Source organism: Mustela nivalis, assembly GCF_964662115.1.
Source record: "Mustela nivalis genome assembly, chromosome: 15".
Taxonomy (NCBI): Eukaryota; Metazoa; Chordata; class Mammalia; order Carnivora; family Mustelidae; genus Mustela; species Mustela nivalis.
The window spans coordinates 52,854,727-52,876,783 of NC_139034.1; the positions used below are offsets into that span (position 1 = coordinate 52,854,727).

General features: G+C 34.5%; 1 protein-coding gene across 1 annotated transcript in view; it reads right to left on the reverse strand.

Annotated features, from left to right (window-relative positions):
• The window catches only part of KLHL1 (kelch like family member 1), a 385,159-nt gene that overhangs the window by 257,439 nt on the left and 105,663 nt on the right, over window positions 1–22,057 (reverse strand). The window contains exon 2 of the mRNA XM_082700951.1: window positions 474–656. Coding sequence (XP_082557077.1) covers window positions 474–656 — 183 coding nt within the window. The remainder of the gene's footprint in view (window positions 1–473; window positions 657–22,057) is intronic.

Below are 22,057 nucleotides of genomic sequence, written 5' to 3' on the forward strand. Positions count from 1 at the left end.
CCAAATCTGGCCTGTGGCCTATTGCATAACCCACAATCTAAGAAAAGATTTTACATTTCTAATGGTGGGAAAAATTAAAGGATGAATATATTCCATGACATATGAAAAGTATATGAAATTCAAAACCCAGTGCCCATTAATAAAGTTTTATTTTGGGGTGCCTATGTGGCTCAGTTGTTAAGTGTCTGCCTTGGGCTCAGGTCATGGTCCCAGGATCCTGGGATTGAGCCCTGCACCTGGCTCCCTGCTCAGCAAGGACACTGCTACTCCCTCTCCCACTCTCCTGGCTTGTATTCCCTCTCTTGCTGCCTCTTTCTGTGTCATATAAATAAAAATCTTTTAAAAATGTAAAGTTTTATTGTGCCACAAAAAATGGATTATTAATTCTCTAATCATAGAAGGTTTTACACTCTATATACCAGACCATCACTTCTAAACATATCCATTTATCCAATTAAGACAGGTTACTGTACCTGTGTGCAGGTATTTTTCGGTTCCCGACAATCAGGATAACATCACAGAGTTGTTGTTGTTTCAAGTAACTTTCCATTTTTCTGAAGGTTTGCTCAGCATGGTGAACAGCCTGATAGAATTCTTCAGAGCTACTGGAGTCCATATCACTTTGAGGGGTCAATGAGTGGCTAGTTGCTGTCAGCCTACAAATCACACACAAAAAAGATGGTGTTTATAAAGTGCTAGGAATTGTCCAAAACAATACAGAATTTTAGAATTTTATGGGGAAAATCAGTGCATGTCTTCTTATGTTAATCATTATTAATGTAAGTCAGAAAAATCTATTTTGGGTGAAATAATTTGCTCTAGGAAGCAACAAATGAATTATTAATTATCTTTTTTTCTAGTTTAAAAATGATTTAAAAGATGGGTTATCTATATTTAGTAGGATATTAAGTTTAAAAACCTGAGAAAGTAACAGAAATAATAAATTACTAACATGCCTCTTCTAAAATTGATTACTAATAAAAAGTTAATTTAATCCATTTGAAATTGAGGTAGATCATCTAATTATACTATTCTAAATTATGATTCCTGTGAATTATACAGAAGTAGGTGATTTTCATGATAAGAAATTATGAGACATGGTTTGTAAAAAGATTGGCAACAAATTAAAAAGTAAATTACTGAGTTTCATATTCCATACCCAACTAATTTAAAAAATATGTAAAACATAGTAGCTCAGTACTAACAAATATTTTAACCATATATATGAATGTATATGCGATAAATTTTTAAATTTTGAAACATTCATGATACCTAAGTTTGACTATTAAATCCATTACTATCATAGACTGTTTCACAATGAAGGCTTTACAATACTATACTGTATATTAAGGAGAAGACTCTAAATATATGCATGATAGGCCAGAAGAATGAATCAAGTATTCTGATGCCATGCTAATTAAATTCTTATAACTTTAAAAATTAAAATGAATTAGATATATAACAATAATAGTGAAGTAGCTTATTTTAAGACAGAAAGTATGGAGAATTCTTCTTCTAATCACAGGGCAGTAACTTGTAGCTGACTAAGCCCTTCACTGAGAACACCAGGAAAAAATGTTACATATGCTATCAAAATAACTAAATGAATTTAATAATAGCTACTAAGACAACCAGGACTTGAAAGACCAAGATCTTAGAATAAAGAAAAAATCATGGAAGTCAGCTCAAAATTCTACACTGCTTCTTCTTTCCCTCTAAAGATATTTACTAATTATAAGCAGCGCAAGGTGAGAATCTGAGAAACTCAGCATAATGCCACAGTCAATAGTATCACGGGGTTTGGATGAAAAGATAGATATTGGAATTATGGGCTCCAAAGGTAGCCAGAACTTGAGAGAAAATGAGGGGCCATAAAGGAGGAAAGTTTGGGAAGGCTGTCATTGTGCACACTTTCCCCAGAGATATTTGTGATTCTTAAGCACCACCAGGCAAGCAGAAAATGGTTTATTGGAGATTGAAAAGTTAAATAGAGCTTGAAAGATAAAAATTTGAATTCAAGGACCAGGAAAGATGACTGGCCCTCGTAAATACACAGGCTCTCAGCTGAACTCCCTTAAGGGTTCTATCCTAAGAGTCAAGGGAAATGGAAATTGACAGATAAAGATAGAAACTTAGATCTGAATCAATGAAGTCTCTGAGTGCATTAATGTGATCTAATCTAAATGTCAGCAAACAGTCAAAATAAACCCCTTTAGAAAAAGATAACCTCATAGAAACTCTGATTTCTTGTGTATGTATGTAGTGCTTGACATTAAGGTAAAAAATAAAAGCAGGTCTATAAATAAACTAGACCTAGGGAGAAAAACAAGACAATAGAAACAGGCTCCAAGGTGCTACACATATATCTCTGAATAGAAAGATCACAATTAGTTATGGATGTGAAAATAACCATCATTACTATATTTTAATATAGTACTTTAATAACAAAATATTTAAAAATAAAATTTATTTCTTTAAAAAATAAAATAAATATGTTAATATTTAATTAGATATATTTATATATTTATATTTTATATTAAATATATTCTATATTTTACATTAAATATATTTGATTAGTATTAATATATTTAAAGTATTATTTATTAGAACTTAATAATAAAATATTTTATATTTTAATATAGATGACAAACTGGAAAATATCAAGAACATTAAGTGATATAAAAAAATCAAGTGGACATATAATAATTAAACTCAAGATTTTGATAGAGGAACTAAACTTGCAGAATGCATGCAGGTGAGAAAAACATAAGCTGAAAAATAAATAGAAAATATTGAAACTGAAATGTTGAGATAAAAAGATAAACAGTTTCTGAAACAAATGAAACATGGTAAGAAATTACAATATTCATATAATTGTAGTCTTAAAAACAGGGAGAGGCATGATAGGGCAAAAGCCATCTAAAGACATAATGGCCAAGAGTTTTCAAAAATGTGTCAAAGACATCAAGACAAAAATTAAAGATTCACTATCCATCAACAGTAAAACAAGTTCATAAAAGTTCCCAGTTAAAAAGAACCAATAGCATGGAGGTCAAGGGGTGTTAGAGAGGAGAAGGGAGTTGGGGTAAATTGGAAGGGGAGGTGAGTCATGAGACTATGGACTTGAAAAACAACCTGAGGGGTTTGAAGTAGCGGAGTGGGGGAGGTTGGGGTACCAGGTGGTGGGTATTATAGAGGGCACGGATTGCATGGAGCACTGGGTGTGGTGAAAATATAATGAATACTGTTTTTCTGAAAATAAATAAATTAATAATAATAAAAAAAAACACAAAACCCTTCCACCAACTCATTTAATGAAGCAAATATACCATGGGAACAAAACTTGGAAAGGATGTTACAAGGAAAGAAAATTAATGGCCATTCTCTCTTCTAAACATACTTGCAAAAATCCTAAGCAAAACACTAGCAACTAAAGACAAACTGTATGTAAAAAATAAATGTATATATGTGGCTTCTAGGGGGCTCAGTTGGTTAGGTGTTGGATTCTTGATTTTGGTTTAGGTCATGATCTTAGGGTCATGAGATTGAGGCCTGCATTGGGCTCCACACTAGGTGTGGAGTCTGTTTAAGATTATTTCTCCTTCCCTCTGCCTCTTCTGCTCCCCTAGTTCTCTTTAAAAAAAAAAAAAAAAAAAAAAAAAGAAAAGAAAAGAAAAAAGTATATAAAAAAGAAGTATATCAAATGTACAGTGTATAATGAATCACAAGTAAGTTGTACTTAATTAAGGAACACATTTCAATCATATAACCACCTAATTCATTCATATAGCAACCATATTTAATGGAAACCTTCCTTTCTTGAGACTGAAAATGAAATTTGTTACTACTATCTCTATTCAACATTTTTCTAGAGGGTCTTTACCATGTAATGTAAAAAGGAAAGAAGAAATAAAGCCCATTAGAGTTAGACCAGCAAGTACATATATAATTGCTATTATTTCCAGAAGACATGTTTGTGCACATAGAAAATCCAAAAGAACTGCAGACAAGTTTACAAATCTAAATCCACTAAAATTATGTGTGTTTTCTGTTACCTACAATATTTGTCTACACAATATGGTTATTTCCATCAGACTTTACCCATTTCCTTTAAATATTTAAAACTAATAGAAATTTTGCTGTACCACGTTTGCCTTTCACACGTTTGCAAATTACAACTCCAGAATACAGTAATTTCCCAGAGTACATTTTAGGAATTCAGACTCAGGAATATGTGGCAAGAACATCCTTCTACACATTGACAAACACATTGAATAGAAAAGTCACAAAATTCCCTGTAGGATGGACTTTTAAATCTAGAATGAATTTTTCATTATTGGGTTAGAGGAAGTTATGGAGAATAAAGTCAGGAGCGCAGGTTACCAAGTAGATCAAAACTGCCCCATTGAGTGCACGTGCCCCTTTGGATCACTATGTTTGTATCTTTAGGGTAAATACCCAATAGTGCAATTGCTGGGTCATAGGGCAGTTCTATTTTCAACATTTTGAGGAACCTCCATGCTGTTTTCCAGAGTGGCTGCACCAGCTTGCATTCCCACCAACAGTGTAGGAGGGTTCCCCTTTCTCTGCATCCTCGCCAGCATCTGTCATTTCCTGACTTGTTGATTTTAGCCATTCTGACTGGTGTGAGGTGATATCTCATTGTGGTTTTGATTTGTATTTCCCTGATGCCGAGTGATATGGAGCACTTGTTCATGTGTCTGTTGGCCATCTGGATGTCTTCTTTGCAGAAATGTCTGTTCATGTCCTCTGCCCATTTCTTGATTGGATTATTTGTTCTTTGGGTGTTGAGCTTGCTAAGTTCTTTATAGATTCTGGACACTAGTCCTTTATCTGATATGTCGTTTGCAAATATCTTCTCCCATTCTGTCAGTTGTCTTTTGATTTTGTTAACTGTTTCCTTTGCTGTGCAAAAGCTTTTGATCTTGATGAAATCCCAATAGTTCATTTTTGCCCTTGCTTCCCTTGCCTTTGGCATTGTTCCTAGGAAGATGTTGCTGGGGCAGAGTTCGAAGAGGTTGCTGCCTGTGTTCTCCTCAAGGATTTTGATGGATTCCTTTCGCACATTGAGGCAAATGTTTATAGCAGCAATGTCCACAATAGCCAAACTATGGAAAGAACCTAGATGTCCATCAACAGATGAATGGATCAAGAAGATGTGGTATATATACACAATGGAATACTATGCAGCCATCAAAAGAAATGAAATCTTGCCATTTGCGACAACATGGATGGAACTAGAGCGTATCATGTTTAGCGAAATAAGTCAAGCAGAGAAAGACAACTATCATATGATCTCCCTGATATGAGGAAGTTGTGATGCAACATGGGGGCTTAAGTGGGTAGGAGAAGAATAAATGAAACAAGATGGGATTGGGAGGGAGACAAACCATAAGTGACTCTTAATCTCACAAAACAAACTGAGGGTTGCTGGGGGTTGGGAGAAGGGGGTGGGATTATGGACATTGGGGAGGGTATGTGCTTTGGTGAGTGCTGTGAAGTGTGTAATCCTGGTGATTCACAGACCTGTACCCCTGGGGATAAAAATATATGTTTATAAAAAATAAAAAATTAAAAAAAAACCAAAACCAAAAACAAAACAAAACAAAAACTGTCCCATTGATATCCTGATGTTTCTGGTCTGGTACAAGACTGCATGAATAGTGTCCTGACATCAAGATACTAGAAACAGTCCTGCAGAATGACTCCAGATAGGCTTAAAGGGGATTGGGGATAAAGACTACATTCAGATCCTTATTTTAATTTCCTACAAGTCAAATAACATACTTTAGGCAGAAAGTTTTATACCTCACTAAGATTTTCATAGACTGGGATATGTTATCAGGAAAAGAATTTAGTGTAGTAGTTTATCATCAAGTCACTCAAGTTGGGGTGGACATGATATTAGAAGAAATAGTGAAAGACATATAGTAATATAGTTTTAGAGTTTAGTGAGACCACAGACAGTGAACCAAACAGGGCATAGAATTTGACAAGATTTATTTAGAGATAATTATTCTCAAGGTAGAACCTTTTTTTCCATAATCAAGGTATACTAACAAATCTTGACTATAATACAGAGGTGGGCCTCTTCTAAAGAACTTTAAAGTAATCTAAAAGGATAAATCAAAAGAACAGAGAGCTAGAAACTAGGATCCAAACTATTTTTTTTCCAGAATTGTTATTCACTCCTAGCTTTTCCCTTAAAAGTGCTAATTCTTTGAATTACTCCCTATTACATCTGAAAACTAGTTATTTTTTCTTGAAGGTTGTTTTTTTTTTTTTTCTGCCAGAAAAATTGGTTAAGTTGGTTTGACTTGATTTTCTTCCGATAAAGTTATTGTCATAGTGCTTTCACATTTTCTCATAAATCATTTCCTGAAACCAGGCTTGAGTAGAACTCTTTGACCTTGAACTTTGACTCAGGATTTAAAAAAGGGTTTCCACGTCAGAATACTTAGAATTCTTTTTCTCTTCAAGATTTTATTTCTATTTGAGAGAGAGCACAAGCAGGGGGAGCAGCAGAGGGAGAGGGAAAAGCAGACTCTCCACTGAGCAGGGAGCCTGGTGTGGGTCTTTATCCTAGGACCCTGGTAACTTCCCACTAAGTGCAGAGCCCTGGTTGGCAGGGGTGGGGCGGGGGGTGGAGGGCTTGATCCTAGGACCTTGAGATTATGATTGAGAGCTGGATGCAAGAGGTGGACACTTAAGTGACTGAGCCACCCAGGCATGCCTTATTATTATATCTTTAATGTCACTATGTAAGAGTAGAGCTAAAATGAAAAAAATAAATTTGCAAGCAGTTTTCTTTTTTCTCTTGAATGTTAGCTTTTGTTTTGAGGGAATAATCAAAAAAATTTTCTATAATACCAGATAAAGAAATTACCGATACATAATTCTTGGGCAATACCTGAACGTAGTGAAAGATGCTGTTATTTATGTGAAAAATAACTATTTGTTTTCGCCATACAATTTAGTGTACACTGCAGACTTCTCTTCATATTAAGTTTCCATTAGCAAAATATTTATTGTAACTTGTAAAAATATTTCTGGTCAAAAGTTTTCTATTTTATTCCTTCCTTTTGCTTAAATATTTTATATGAAGCACATGTCATTTCAATTTTAAATCCATACAGCCATTTTTACAAATTATTATGTAAAAAATATCAAAGATAAAGAAATAAGCAAACATTCTCAGACAAGAAAACACATTATTGCATACCTATTTAAATTTGAAACTTCTATATCTAAAGTTAATATTTCATAATTTAAAACAAAAAAGAAAGAAAAGAAAAGGGAAACATTTTTAAATAAATTTAAAGAATCAACTTTGCATTATTAGAATACTAACAAATGAAACATCATCATCATATATCGGCATGGCAGAGTAAACTGGTGTTCAGAATGAATGTCTAGTTATACAAACACACTAATTTCAAATCCTTTAATAACCTCCAAGAGAGAGGTTTAGATACAGGAAATATAAGAAAGGATAGAGTTCAAGCACCAGGTGCTACTACTTAGAAACAAGAAAAATGAATATAGTCATTAAAGTCGCTTCTGGGTACAATTTTGTCTTAAAAGATAATTGGAATTTTAAGTGTGGCTTTTTATCAGAAGTATTGAAACACACATACACACACACTGGTAAGACAAATTAATTTTAAAAAAAGAAGAATTCACGAGTTAGAGAAAAACTATATATATTCTAAGCTCCATTAGTTACTGCACTTTGAATCTCAATTAATTTACCTATAAAATAGAGTATCATTGGGTGCCTGGGTGGCTCAGTGGGTTAAGCCACTGCCTTCGGCTCAGGTCATGATCTCAGGGTCCTGGGATCAAGTCCCGCATCAGGCTCTTTGCTCAGCCGGGAGCCTGCTTCCCTATCTCTCTCTCTGCCTGCCTCTCTGCCTACTTGTGATCTCTCTCTGTCAAATAAATAAATAAAATCTTAAAAAAAAAATAGAGTATCATTAAAACCTACTTATAGGGGGCGCCTGGGTGTCTCAGTGGGTTGGGCCGCTGCCTTCGGCTCGGATCATGATCTCAGGGTCCTGGGATCGAGCCCCGCATCGGGCTTTCTGCTCTGCAGGGAGCCTGCTTCCTTCTCTCTCTCTCTGCCTGCCTCTCTGCCTACTTGTGATCTCTGTCTGTCAAATAAATAAATAAAATCTAAAAAAAAAAAAAAAGAAAAGTAAAGTAAAACATTAAAAAATAAAATTAAAAAAAAAACCCTACTTATAGGATGTCTGTGGAAAGAACTAAAATATGTATTTGAAAGCACTAAATATATTTCCAATAAAATACCAGACATAAAAAATGAAATCAATAAGGGTAGCTGGGTGGCTCAGTCATTAAGCATCTGCCTTCAACTCAGGTCATGATCCCTGGGTCATGGGATCAAGTCCCACATCCAGCTCCCTCCTCGCTGGGAGGTCTCCTTCCTCTCTCACTCCCCCTGCTTGTGTTCCTGCTCTCACTGTGACTCTCTCTGTCAAATAAATAAATAAAATCTTAAAAAAAGAAAAGTAACCAACAATATTTTTAAAATAAAAAGAGTACTTTTTTGAATTAGATGTGTATTAGTATGGTGCAATATGTTGCTTGAAAAATTAAATCTACCTTTAATAATAAATAATCATGTAAAACATAAATAATAATTTGTTGTTTTCCTCTTCTAAACTTTAAAATGTATAATCTATAGATATACCTATTTAAATTAAAAGTATTTTTAAATATTTGAAATTTTTAAAAAATTGAAATATCTGAAATATTTTCAAGGACTTTAAATTCATAATAAAGAAAATTATGGGAAAACCAGGGTGGCTCAGTGGGTTAAGCCTCTGCCTTCAGCTCAGGTCATGATCCCAGGGTTTTCAGATCCAGCCCCGCATCAGGCTCTCTGCTCAGCAGGAAGCCTGCTTCCTTCTCTGTCTCTGCCTGCCTCTCTGCCTACTTGTGATGTCTGTCTGTCAAATAAATAAATAAAATCTTTAAAGGGATGCTTGGGTGGCGCAGTAGGTTGGATGACTGCCTTCGGCTCAGGTCATGATCCCGGAGTCCCAGGATCAAGTCCTGCATCGGGCTCCCAACTCACGGGGAGTCTGCTTCTCTCTCTGACCTTCTCCTCGCTCATGTTCTCTCTCACTGTCTCTCTCTCAAATAAATAAATAAAATCTTTAAAAATAAAATAAAATCTTTAAAAAAATAAAGAAAATTATGATTGAGAACATGATGAAAACAGTTGACAAATAAATTATATTTAGAATCTGAAAGTTCTCAACAAGAAAAAATGCTAAATCTGGGAAGAGAAGCAACTACTCAGAGGGAATGGGAAATGCTATAAAATCTGAAAGTGTTACTAATATGAAATGCAGTTGGAAATTGATATATGAATGATTAATTAATGCAAATTCTGCTCTGAGAAGATGTACCACAGAACAAAGGACTTATAATAATCTGTGAACTTGGTTAGTAAATACCTGAGAAGCACCTGTAGAGAAAGATTCAAAGGATATCAGATTAAGGCAAAATAAATGCTGTATTTCTACTCAATCAGGATTCAGAGAAGTGGCTCTAATAGCTATTGAGCTAATGGAAGCCTGAATTAAAAAGGATCCTAGAATCTATAATGCTAACATTTCCTAGTCATATTGTAGAAGAATTAAAAATGCTTATGTATATGGGCATGATAGAGCAGATCTATCATAGCCAACCTGTGTAACTATAATTGGTAGACGGCCTAGGGAACATTCTTTTTACCATCATGAAATTTATTGTCAAGGAGAAGAACAGCATACCTTTGAAGCTCCCTGGTAAGTACTATAGGTGCTGATGACACAATTGAATTGAGCTCTCCAATGTCAATGGCATTATTGTACTAGATGATAAAGCTTTAGTATTAAAGACAATGTGAACTCTACTGTCACCAAAGACTACTGTCAGTGTCCAATCAAACCTGCCATCAGTTTCAGTAAATAAAGTTTTACTGGGATATAGACACACCCATTTGTTTATGTACTATTCGTGGTTGCTTTCTTGCCACAACATGGAAGTCCAGTAGTTGTGAGAAAGACCATATGCTCTCCAAAGCCCAAAATATTTACTATCTGATCCTTTGTTTAAAATAAAAAAAAAGAAAAAAGAAAAAAGAAAAGAAAATTGCTGGTCTTTAGTATGATCATAGAAATGGGATGGTGATTGGTAGATTTTAGTTACTGATAATATATATTGCTGGAAAATACAACTTTATTATGAAGTGCCTGCATGAAATGGATAGTCCACTAAGTTATTACTTAGTCTTTTTTTTTTTTTAAGATTTTTATTTATTTATTTGACAGACAGAGATCACAAGTAGGCAGAGAGGCAGGCAGAGAGAGAGGAGGAAGCAGGCACCCCACTGAGCAGAGAGCCCGATGTGGGGCTCGATCCCAGAACCCTGGGATCATGACCTGAGCTGAAGGCAGCGGCTTTAACCCACTGAGCCACCCAAGCGCCCCTATTACTTAGTCTTTTTAATGAGAAAAAGTACATGTCCTTTGTGTAGCAATCTGAATTGAGTCATCACTTTATACTTTCTCTTTATGCTATTTTATCTAAATTAGCTCAGAGATTCAGAGTTTCTTCATGGATTAAAAGACTTTGAAGAGTGAATGCTGAAAACTGCCACATTTCTGTAATGGGAATATTTATCCATGTTTTCCCCAGACATCAGTTCCTAGACACTATAAAATTTAAAATACCCAAACATTTTAGTAGTAATTAAATATTATCCCTGAATTAAAGCAAGTGACTTGCAAATTTAAACTGCCACCACATCCACAAGATAGGGAGGAAGCCCATGAAAGCTAAGCAACAGAGTTGGTATTTGCCGGAGTCCATACTCTAGTGCACTCATTGGGCTGATAGATTCAACCTGCAGTTATTTTCCTGGTCTCAGAATGCATAGTTGGAAAAAAATGCATTCAGAAACTGTCACAATTCTTTTATAGGTTTCCTGACTCACAGATGTGTCCACTGAACTACCACCACACATCTACAATAGTAGTAAATTCAAAGCTATACTGTATTCATAAGGAATTTGCAGGTATCAGCGCACATTAAAAAATGTAAAATATGAAAGGGGCACCTGAGTGGCTCAATGGATTAATCTCTGGACTCTTGATTTCAGCTCAGGTCATGATCTCAGGATCAAGCCCAGTGTTGAGCTCAGCCCTCAGCAGAGGAGCCTCTTTCTCTTTTTCTCCCTCTACCTCTCTTTCCCTCTCCCCCTGTTAGCAAGCTCTCTCTATATATATCAAATAAATAAATCTTAAAAAAATTAAAACACGAAAGAGTAGAGATTCTATTATAGTCCACCTTAATTTGTTCATTTGGTAGGTACAAATTCCAGATGGATCTTGAATAATGACTAGATTATCACAAACATAATGAGGGAGTGATGATAATTATAGAATATATTCCAGATGTGATATTTTTAGAAAGAAAAATCAACACAACCCTGGCAGTTCGTATGCAGCTGTCAACCTGACAGAACACATTTTCTTTCAATCATCATTATTAAGGAAATAAGAATTTATTTAATTTCTAATGGGAGCATCATTTCAATGTCTTACCACAGGGAAATGACAACTATTCTTCTCCTTACAATGCGTAAGAACTTTTATCACCATGATATCCATAAAACATTACACGTTTCCATGACATCTGCGACGTTATGGTCATTGGATCTTGTGGGGAGGAAATAGCAGGTATGCTAGATATCTTCCTTGCCAGGAAGTGCGAGAAAAATCTTGCAGAATTTAAAGTGCCTATCACATTGGTGAAAGTTCTAGGGGTATAGCAGTTTGAATATGTTAAAAAAACTGCCTTTAAAGTGAAATACCTTAAGTGATTTACCTTATGATACCTGCCACTAAGAAAAAGACACAAGGTTTGATGGGCTTTTTTGTTGGAGACATAGCGTGCAAAATTTAGGTATTCTATACCCCTCAGTTTGCCAGTAAACTCGTGAATCTATCAGCTATGACCAAGAACAAGAGAGCTCAGAACAAGAGGCCCAGAACAAGAGAGCTCTCTCCTGTAGGATTGAGCTGTTGAACAATCAGTTCTGTTCCTGGAGCCTAATGATCCAGAAGAATAAACATTAGAAGTGTCTATGGCTGCCAGGTATGTTAAAGGAGCCCTGGGGCCTATTAGAGAATTATCATCCAGGAAAGACTTCATGAACAAAATCATAGTTCTTCCAATAAACATTCTCAATTTGAGAATCATCTCCTGGTTTACCATTGGGTCTTGGGAAAGACTGGATTCTGGCCAGGAGGCAACTGTGAACTGACTAGCCCATTATGGTTTATGAAATCATTGAAAAGAATGTGCGCATTAGCATTCTATCTTCATATGGAAATGTTATATATGAGAATGGGCTTTAGGAGCTCCAGAAGTAAATTGCATGAATATGTGGCTAGACTCCCTGGAATCTATTTCTGCTCTATTAACACTTCTACTTCAACCAGTACCTAGGGCCTTATATTAGTTTTCTATTGATTGTAACTAATGACCACAAAAGTAACAGCTTTAAACAATCCTGTTCATGTGTGTCAGGAGTCAAGACATGGTTTTGGACCTCCAATCAGGGTATCAGAAGGCTACAGTAAAGGTCAAGTCAATAGCTCATCCTGGCCAACACCTTTACTTGAATCTGCATTCAAGTTCACTCAGGGTGTTGGCAAAATTCATTTACTTGTATCTGTAGAACTAAGGACCCCTACTTGATGACTTTCATCTAGATGATGCTTTTCCTAGAGGTCATTTTTAGGTCTTGGAGGACACCTGCAACTCTTAACGGCTACCCACAATTTCTAGCAGCCATCTATAATTCTCTTCCACATATGTCTCCTCACTAGGGCTGCTTTCTTCATCAAGTCAGCCCAGAGGATCTCTAGAGAGAATCTTAATGCAAGATGGCATTTTACATAACATAACATAATCATAAGAGAAATATTGCATAATTTTGCCATATTCTACCACGAAGACTCAAGTCTCAGGTCCTTCTTGTACTCAAGCAGAGAGAGTCATTTAAGACTATGAATTCCAGAAAGCAGGGATCATTTTTCATGAATACCACAGACCTTGCAAAGAGACCATGATCCATTATCAGGGATGGTGAAATTATGATCTGCTTTATAGATGGTCCTGATTTAAGTGGTCTTTAAAAAAATTATCACTCTGGGGCACCTGGGTGGCTCAGTGGGTTAAGCCTCTGCCTTTGGCTTAGGTCATGATCTCAGGGTTCGGGGATCGAGCTCTGCTTGGCGCTCTCTGCTCAGCAGGGAGCCTGCTTCCTCCTCTCTCTCTGCCTGCTTATCTGCCTACTTGTGATCTCTATCTGTCAAATAAATAAATAAAATATTTTAAAGAAAATTATCACTCTGATAATACATGGACTTCTTGCTTACAATTACTAACACTGAACACTAAAGTTTTGGCAATCTATTTTCAAGTGTAAATTTTCTCCTGACCAGCTTTAGGCTCCCCATGATACTGGGGAGGCAAGAGGGAGGCAAGAGGGTTATCAATAGGGAGGCAAGAGGTTACTCTGTCAGTAGGGTGATTAGTCCCAATTACTAAGGAAGGAAATTGTGCTGGTTGTAAAATGTGGTTAATGAGAAATATGTCTGGAAACCTGAAGACTGACTGTAATGCCACTTAGCAATCCTATATCCAGTGTTAAAGATCAGTTTGGGCACTCCATTCAATATAGGAGGAGCAGTAAGGACTCAGCACCTTCAGGAACAAAGTTTAGCTTACTCCACCAGGTAAATAATGTTGATAAAATTGGTATTGTCAGAGGAAACTGTTGGGGAACTAAAGAAGTTGGGATTAATAACCTAGGTCACTCACCAGCCACAAAATTCACGTTCTTTCATCTTCCTTGTATGGATATCATGATAATATGGTATGATATATCATAGATTTGGTAAGATATTGATTCCTCCTGAAGAGATTAATATTTTATCATTAATAAATTAGAAAACAAATTCTGTTTCTGTTTTCATTAAACATCAAAACATAAAATAAGCTAATGTAAAATTACTGATCAGTGTTATTTGTGATGGTATGAAGTCCACAAGAGAAACTTCTTTTAGAAAAATAAAATGAAACAATTTTTTTTTAAAAAAGGAAACAGTTAAAACTTTAGTCATCACTTAACATGCCTTAAATATGTAGGATTTAGAAAAAGATGTTCCTAAAATACAAAAGTTATTGTTGGTATTTTAGCCTACAATTTATTCTTTTTCTAAGTGATAAAGGTTTCCAAATGAAAAAATTTCCTTCAGTTATCATGCTTCTGACTATATTTAGGATGATAATATAATAAACTTAAAATTGTGACATAACATGACATGATAATAACAGCTAACCTCCATTAAGGACATATAACGTGGCAGGTGCTCTTCTACTTGATCTCATATTCGATCTACAACTGCTTCGTGCCCATCTTACAGGTTTGAAAACTAATGCCAGGAGAACTTAAATAACTTTTATAAGGAATTAGATGTGAAAGTCTGCAAAAACTCTACGACAGACTCACTCTGAAAGTATTACTATAAGGTAAACTCAAGCAAAATTTTAAAAACCTAGATTATAAAATAGATAAGAAATAATCATCAAAATGCCAATAAAAATGCATAATTGGAACAATATAGCTGAACCATAATGTGCATTTTTAGAACTTTTTTAATTTAAAAAATTCTGAAAGAGAGAGCATGGACTGGGGGGTAAGGACAGAGGGGGAGAAAGAGAGAGGAGAGAGAGAGAATGAATCTTAACGAGGCTCCATGCTCAGTGCAGAGCCCGACATGGCTCAACTTCACAAGCCTGAGATCATGACCTGAGCCAAAAATCAAGAGTTGGACACTTAACTAAGCCACCCAGGTGCCCCTCATGTACATTTTAAAATAAAGAGTACCCCATATTATCCCTTGGGAGTCTTAGAAATTGAATTTGGGTATTAAAGGAAAATTAGGCTAAAACTACTATCTTATCTTACACGTTGAAAGGAAAAGTTAAAAATGGTGGTGAAATGCTAAAATCACTAAAATGGATATAGATAGTATGTACAACATTCTAACAAATAAGAACTTAGCCCTCTTTCATCCTATTTAAACAATAAAGTAAATTTGATCAATACACACATCTCCTGAGGTGTCAAAAACATAATATCTTAAGAGTAAGGACCACACAACAGAATAAGAACTCCTCTACTCCACCTCCAACAAAGCATAAAATCATTAAGTGATATCAAAACAGACTACTAGTCAAGTAACAGCTTGACAAACAAAATTCAACACTTTTTAAAAGAAGACAAATATTTCCACATTAATGAATACTTCAGTCTACAACCCCCCAAATCACAATGCACTCAAAGTAGGATAAATACTAAATAAACCCCAAACCAATGACAAAAGGATAGGTTATTTAACAAATAACCTTGGGACAACTTGCTTTCCATTAAAAATAACTTAGGTTACTACATGATATCATAAACTTCAGATATGTTAAAATGCTAAGTATACATGGCAAATCTATTAACATTTGGAAGAAAAATTAGTGGAGGGGGCAGACTGCTGTATGATTTGAGTGGGATGCATTCTTATTCAAGTCATAAATTCCATATTTCTTAAAGGAAAAAGGACAACAGAAGTATATTAATTATCTTTATGAGAAAAAGATCATAAACATTTAAGTACTAGACACACACTCTAAGAAACTATTTAGCTTATATAACAAACAAGAGATTAATACCTGGATTTTCAAAGCACTTTTAAAAAAATAATTAAAAAAAGATAAACAAAAATAGACAAAACATATTTTCATTTGATTTAAAAGAGAAACAAAGCATAAATGGAAAATAATTATATTAAAATAAGATGAAACTGAAATAATAATTATGAACATACAAATTATGTATAAATATTTTTGTCCACAATACTGGAAACATTTAAAAGTACTGACAAGTAATATGCAAGCTTTGTCTGGAAGCATGATAAGAATATTTCTTTTTTTAAAGATTTTATTTATTTGACACACAGAAAGAATCACAAGTAGCAGAGAGGCAGGCAGAGGGAGAGGGGCAAGCAGGCTTCCTGCTGAGCAGAGAGCCCCATGTGGGCCTCAATTCCAGGATCCTGAGATTATGACCTGAGCCAAAGGCAGAGGCATAAACCACTGAGCCACCCAGGTGCCTGATAAGAATATTTTTTAATGACTAAGGGGACTAATAAAATTTCAAGGGAAAAAATAAGAGTCAGAGGAAAGTGGATGCAATGTTCAGATATGAGGAAGCAATTAAAGACACCGAGATGCCTACAGAGGTATATTGAGAGTAAAGGCTGAAAATGCTTTGAATGAAATATTAAAGAGATTAGAATTTATCTTTTAAGCTGCATCTAATGAGGTGTATTTCATGTAATACTTTTATCACGGGATCTAAAGAGATGATCATTTTGAAAAATGCCACATTTATTGCCTCACTTAAGAGATTCCTGTTACACATGAAGATAACAAGGGATATAGAAGGAAATAAAATGAGCTTAATTTTATTTAGCTTTGTTTTCCCAAATAAATTTATCTTAATTAATTAATTAAATATTAATTATGTTAATTAATAATTAAGTATTAAAACAATACATACTGTTTTATTACATTTGTTTATTTCTCAAGGAGGAGAGTGACACAAGAGGATAATCCCTATTAATATCTCATGGAACTTGTGCACCACAGAATACTTTGGAAAAAGTTGTTTGTTTGTTTGTTTGTTTAAAGATTTTATTTATTTATTTATTTATTTATTTACTTACTTACTTATTTATTTGACAGATAGAGATCACAAGTAGGCAGAGAGGCAGACAGAGAGAGAGGATGAAGCAGGTTCCCCATTGAGCAGAGAGACTGATGCAGAGCTCGATCCCAGGACCCTGGGATCACAACTCGAGCCGAAGGCAGGAGTTTTAACCCACTGAGCCACCCAGGCACCCCAAGGAAAAAGCTGTTTTAAGCATTTAGCCATTTTAAAATGGTAGAATGAAGTAACTAAATACATGGATTATAAGAAGGAAAGATAACAGGCAAAATATGTATTCGGAGACTATTGTAGTAATCAAGAGAGATGATACAGACCTGGACCAGATAAGACCAAATATAGGAAGTGTTAAGAGAATGGGCATAGTTTCAGGAGATAGAATAGAGGTAAAATCAACAAAACCTGAAGGTCAATACATGATTAACCCATCTTTATGCAATCATATACAATAGCTCTTTTACATGATTACTAGTTTATTCATACTGATTATAACTTTTATGTGAGACCTACCTTTAGGGTCAACTAATGGCCAATACATGGTGTATGTGAGAGTTTCACATGATTATTCTAAGTAGAAATTTATTATCCAATGATTGATTAATTGGAATGGGATGCCAGCAGTGAGAGGCTGGAAATAGAGCTAAGCTTTGGAAATGGAGAAACTATCAACTACTGTATAGAGCTAAGTAGGTAGGAAACTATAGGATCAGATAATAAATACTCACAGAGAGATGACAACAAAATGAACAACATAAGAACATTGGACTAATAATCCAGGAGCTAATCCATGCAATGCTAAGGCATCCAAAATTACGTTGCTTTTAGTTTTGTCCTGACTTTTTCTTTGGTCATAGAAAAGCTCATTGAGGGCTACGTCTTGGCTATCTAGTAATTGTGTTCTCATTTGAAGTATTACAAATGCTTGCTTTTTATCCCACCATCCCCATTAACCAGTTCACTTTTCCTTCTTCATATTATTCTCTTTCCTGGTGACTTAATGCAATTAATAACTTTAAAATTCTCAATCTATTCCTGTATCATATTTCTTTCTGCACCAAAACCTTACATGACATTCAAGAATTATCTCATGGTTCTTTTTTTTGTTTTGTTTTATTTATTTGACAGATCACAACTAGGCAGAGAGGCAGGCAGAGAGAGATGGGGAAGCAGGCTCCCCCCTGAGCAGAGAACCCGATGAGGGGCTTGATCCTAAGATACTGAGATCATGACCTGAGCTGAAGACAGAGGCTTCAACCCATTGAACCACCAGGCGCTTATGGTTTTTAAAGGCCAAATGTCTTAGCATTAAATGTGCTTTGGTTAAAATGTTATTGTTTTCCCACTTTTTTACCCTCAAATAATTTGATTATATAAAATAAAACGTTATGCTGGGAAAACAAAACCAAAGTTACTGTACTAGCAAAAAGAACCCACTAGCTAAAAATAAAACAAAACAAAAGAACCACTAAATTGGTATAATCACTTAGATAATTATACTTACAATTAAAATTTGCTACAAGTATACTTTATTACTTTTGAAAGAGATATATGTACCTCCATAAAGACGCCAACTATTTTCAATTAAGTAGGAAAATCCAGTTAACTCAATGTCTTATTTAGAAAATAATTTCCTGTTGTGCAGGTTTTTAGAGTGATAATGTGATTGCAAAAGCCCTTTAAATTAAGAGGCATAGCTCTGCCTTTATATACCTGCAATATATCTTTAACAAGTTGCACAACTAATCAGTTGCATAAATGATTAGTTTATGCATTATTAGATGCATAAATGCACAATTTAAAGCTCTCTGTATATTTACCATGTTTTTTAAGAAAATAAATTCAGAAACATTATTTTTACACACAAATTTACTGAGTAACCAAAGCTAAAAATTTATTTCAGCTCCCTTTATTCCCAGGAATGACAAAGAAAACTTTGTCTATGTTATTTTATGAAAAAATGTACATGCTTATTCCAGAATAATGCAAAATGCTAATGTACATACAAAGAAATATACAGTTGGCATTTGAACAACATTGGACTAAGGAGGCAGACCACCACTACCCATCCCTGTCCGCATGCAGTAGAAAATAGGGTGCATATAACTTTCAACTTCACAAAAACTTAACTGATAATAGTCTACTATTTGCCAGAAGCCTTAATGGTAACATAACCATTTAACATATACTTTGCATCTCACATGTATTACGTCTTGTAGTCTTATAGTAAAGTAATCTAGATAAAAGAAAATGTTATTAAGAAAATCATAAGGAAGAGAAGAGTTAGTACTATACTGTATTTATAAAATATATAAATACAGACTTGTGCCGTTCATGCCCATGTTGTTAAAGAATCGATTTTAATTGTAAAAAAAAGATGTGTTTTAAAACAAGTATATAAGCATACACTCATCATAAATATCAATTTAAACTAGGTAGTTACTTAACAGACTTAGAGCAAAAACAAAATTTTTTATTTCCAAAATAAACAACCAAAATATTTTGCTCAATTCAAAGAGAATTTGAGAATTAGAGAATTTTCATAATCAATAGTTTAAAAAACCCAAAGATTGTTTAACTAGAGTTAAATTTATTAACTTAATAACTAAATATACTAAATAAATTTATTAATTTAACATGTTTCTTTAAAATATGCTTAAAAACAATTCATTTTAGGTATGTTTATTACATCATGTATAGCAAAACAAAAACAATTTATATGTTTTAGTGACTAAAACCACATATTTTGCTTATTTTAACTGGATTAAAGTATTTTACATTTTACATTAAAAAAACAGATACCTAAAACTAACAACAAAAATCATACAAAAGAATAGTTAAAGGGACATTGCCTTATTGGTATCGGAAAATACTCTTAAGACATTCTAATTAGATCAATATAGTACTGATATAGGTTAGTTAAAAATAACAGAAGCCCATAAGTATATGCCATAATAGCTAATATATTAGAAAATTGGGTAGGGGTGCCTGGCTGCCTCAGTCACATAAGCATCAGCCTTTGGCTCAGGTCATGATCCCAGAGTCCTGGGATTGAGCCCTTAGTCATGTTCTCTGCTCAAAAGGGAATCTGCTTCTCCCTCTCCCTTTGCTCCTCCCCACCCAACTCTATCTCGTATTCTCTCTCTCAAATAAGTAAATAAAATCTTTTAAAAGAAAGAAAACTGGGAAACGGAAAGATTATGTATTAAATTTCTTAAAGATGGCAAGTCGCTGAAAGACATAAAGAAAAGTATGCATCTTACATTTTATATGGTAATAGATTTTTTTTTAACTTGGTAATAGAACTTTATGAGTTAAACTTATAGAAAAGAAGCACACAAGAAAATTGGGAAAAGTACATCAACAATTTAGGTTTTGGGAAATTTTCTTCAGCTGAAAACACAAAGAGGAAGAGAATTGCTATGCATTGATAGATCCTGGGCAAGATTTTAAGCAATTATAGAACATTAACTGGACTGTTTTCAAAGCAAAAATTGATGTTGCTACCTTTAAGAACAGCATGAATTAAAGAAACTGAAAGAAATGATAATATTTCACAATTATATAAAAAAGATAGAGAAAGCAGTTCAAAGAATTGTGGCAGGTGTATGTTAACCATTGTTTCTTTGACATGTACATTATAGTTATATTTGAAAGTTAAAACAGCAAGTTTAAAATCAAACGTTCTATGCTGAAAATTTTTATGAAGATAATTGTGAAAGAATTCTCATATATCCCACACCCAGTTCTCCCTATTGTTAATAACTCATTATTATGCTACATTAATTATAATTAATGAGCCAATAGTGATGCATTATTCTAAAGTCCATACTTTATTAGTTTTTACCTAATGTCTTTTTCTGTCCCAGGATCCTATTCAGAATACCACATCACATTAAGTCAGTATGTGTCTTCAGTCTCCTGTTGGTCATGACAGAGTTTTAGACTTTTCCTGTTTTTAACAAACTTAACAATTTTGAGGAGTACTTCTCACGTATTTTGTAAGATGCCCTAATTGGAATCAGATTGATCCTTTGCTCATGGACAGACTGGGGTTATCAGATTTGGGGAGAAGATCACAGAGGTAAAGTAACATATATAAAGAATACATACTGATGATATGACATTACTATTGATGTCAACTTGGGCCATCTGACTGAGGTACCATTTGTCAGATTACTTGATTGTAAAGTTACTTTTTATTTCTCCCGGATGGTTTAATTTTTATTTTGGTTAGCAATTGCGCTTATATTCACAAATCTAGGTATATACCAAAATTAAAACTACCATTTTGATACAAAACCTGTTTTTCTTTTTTTGGAGAATGGGGAAGCAAGGCATGACTATTTCCCTTATTATCCCCTTAGCTTTACAAATGTCCTCTGGAAGTGGATCTCTTTACTTCCAGCCTTCAGGTCACTATTGTGAATAAGGCACTAGTCTATTTATATGCCTGTTTACCCCCTTCAATAGCTCAAATTAAGCAAATGAAATGTGCAAAACCTTAGGAGAATGGGATTGCTCCATAGTTCTTCTCTCAAGAATTAGTTTAATATATCCAAATTTTATTTTAAAAAGAAGAGAGGTTGTAAAGACTTTGGGATAGTAGGACTTTTAGTAAGCTAAGTTGCATTCCTCAAAAAATTAAAAAATAGAGCTATCCTATGACCCAGCAATTGTACTACTGGGTATTTAGCCTAAAGATACAGATGTAGTGAAAAGAAGGACCATCTTTTACCCCAGTGTTCAGAGCAGCAATGTCCACAATAGCCAAACTGTGGAAAGAGCCAAGATGCCCTTTAACAGACAAATGGATAAAGAAGATGTGGTCCATATATAATGGAATATTACTCAGCCATCAGAAAGGATGAATACCCAACTTTTGCATCAACAGAACTGGAGGAGATTATGCTGAGTGAAATAAGTCAAGCAAAGAAAGTCAATTATCATATTGTTTCATTTCCTTGTGGAGCATAAGAAATAACATGGAGGACATTAGGAGAAGGAAAGGAAAAGTGAAAGGGGGGAAATGGGAGGAGGAGATAAACCATGAGAGATTGTGGACTCTGAGAAAAAACTTAGGGTTTTAGAAGGGAGGGGATTGGCAGGATGGGTGAGCCTGGTGATGGTTATTAAAGAGGACATGTATTGCATGGAGTACCAAGTGTTATA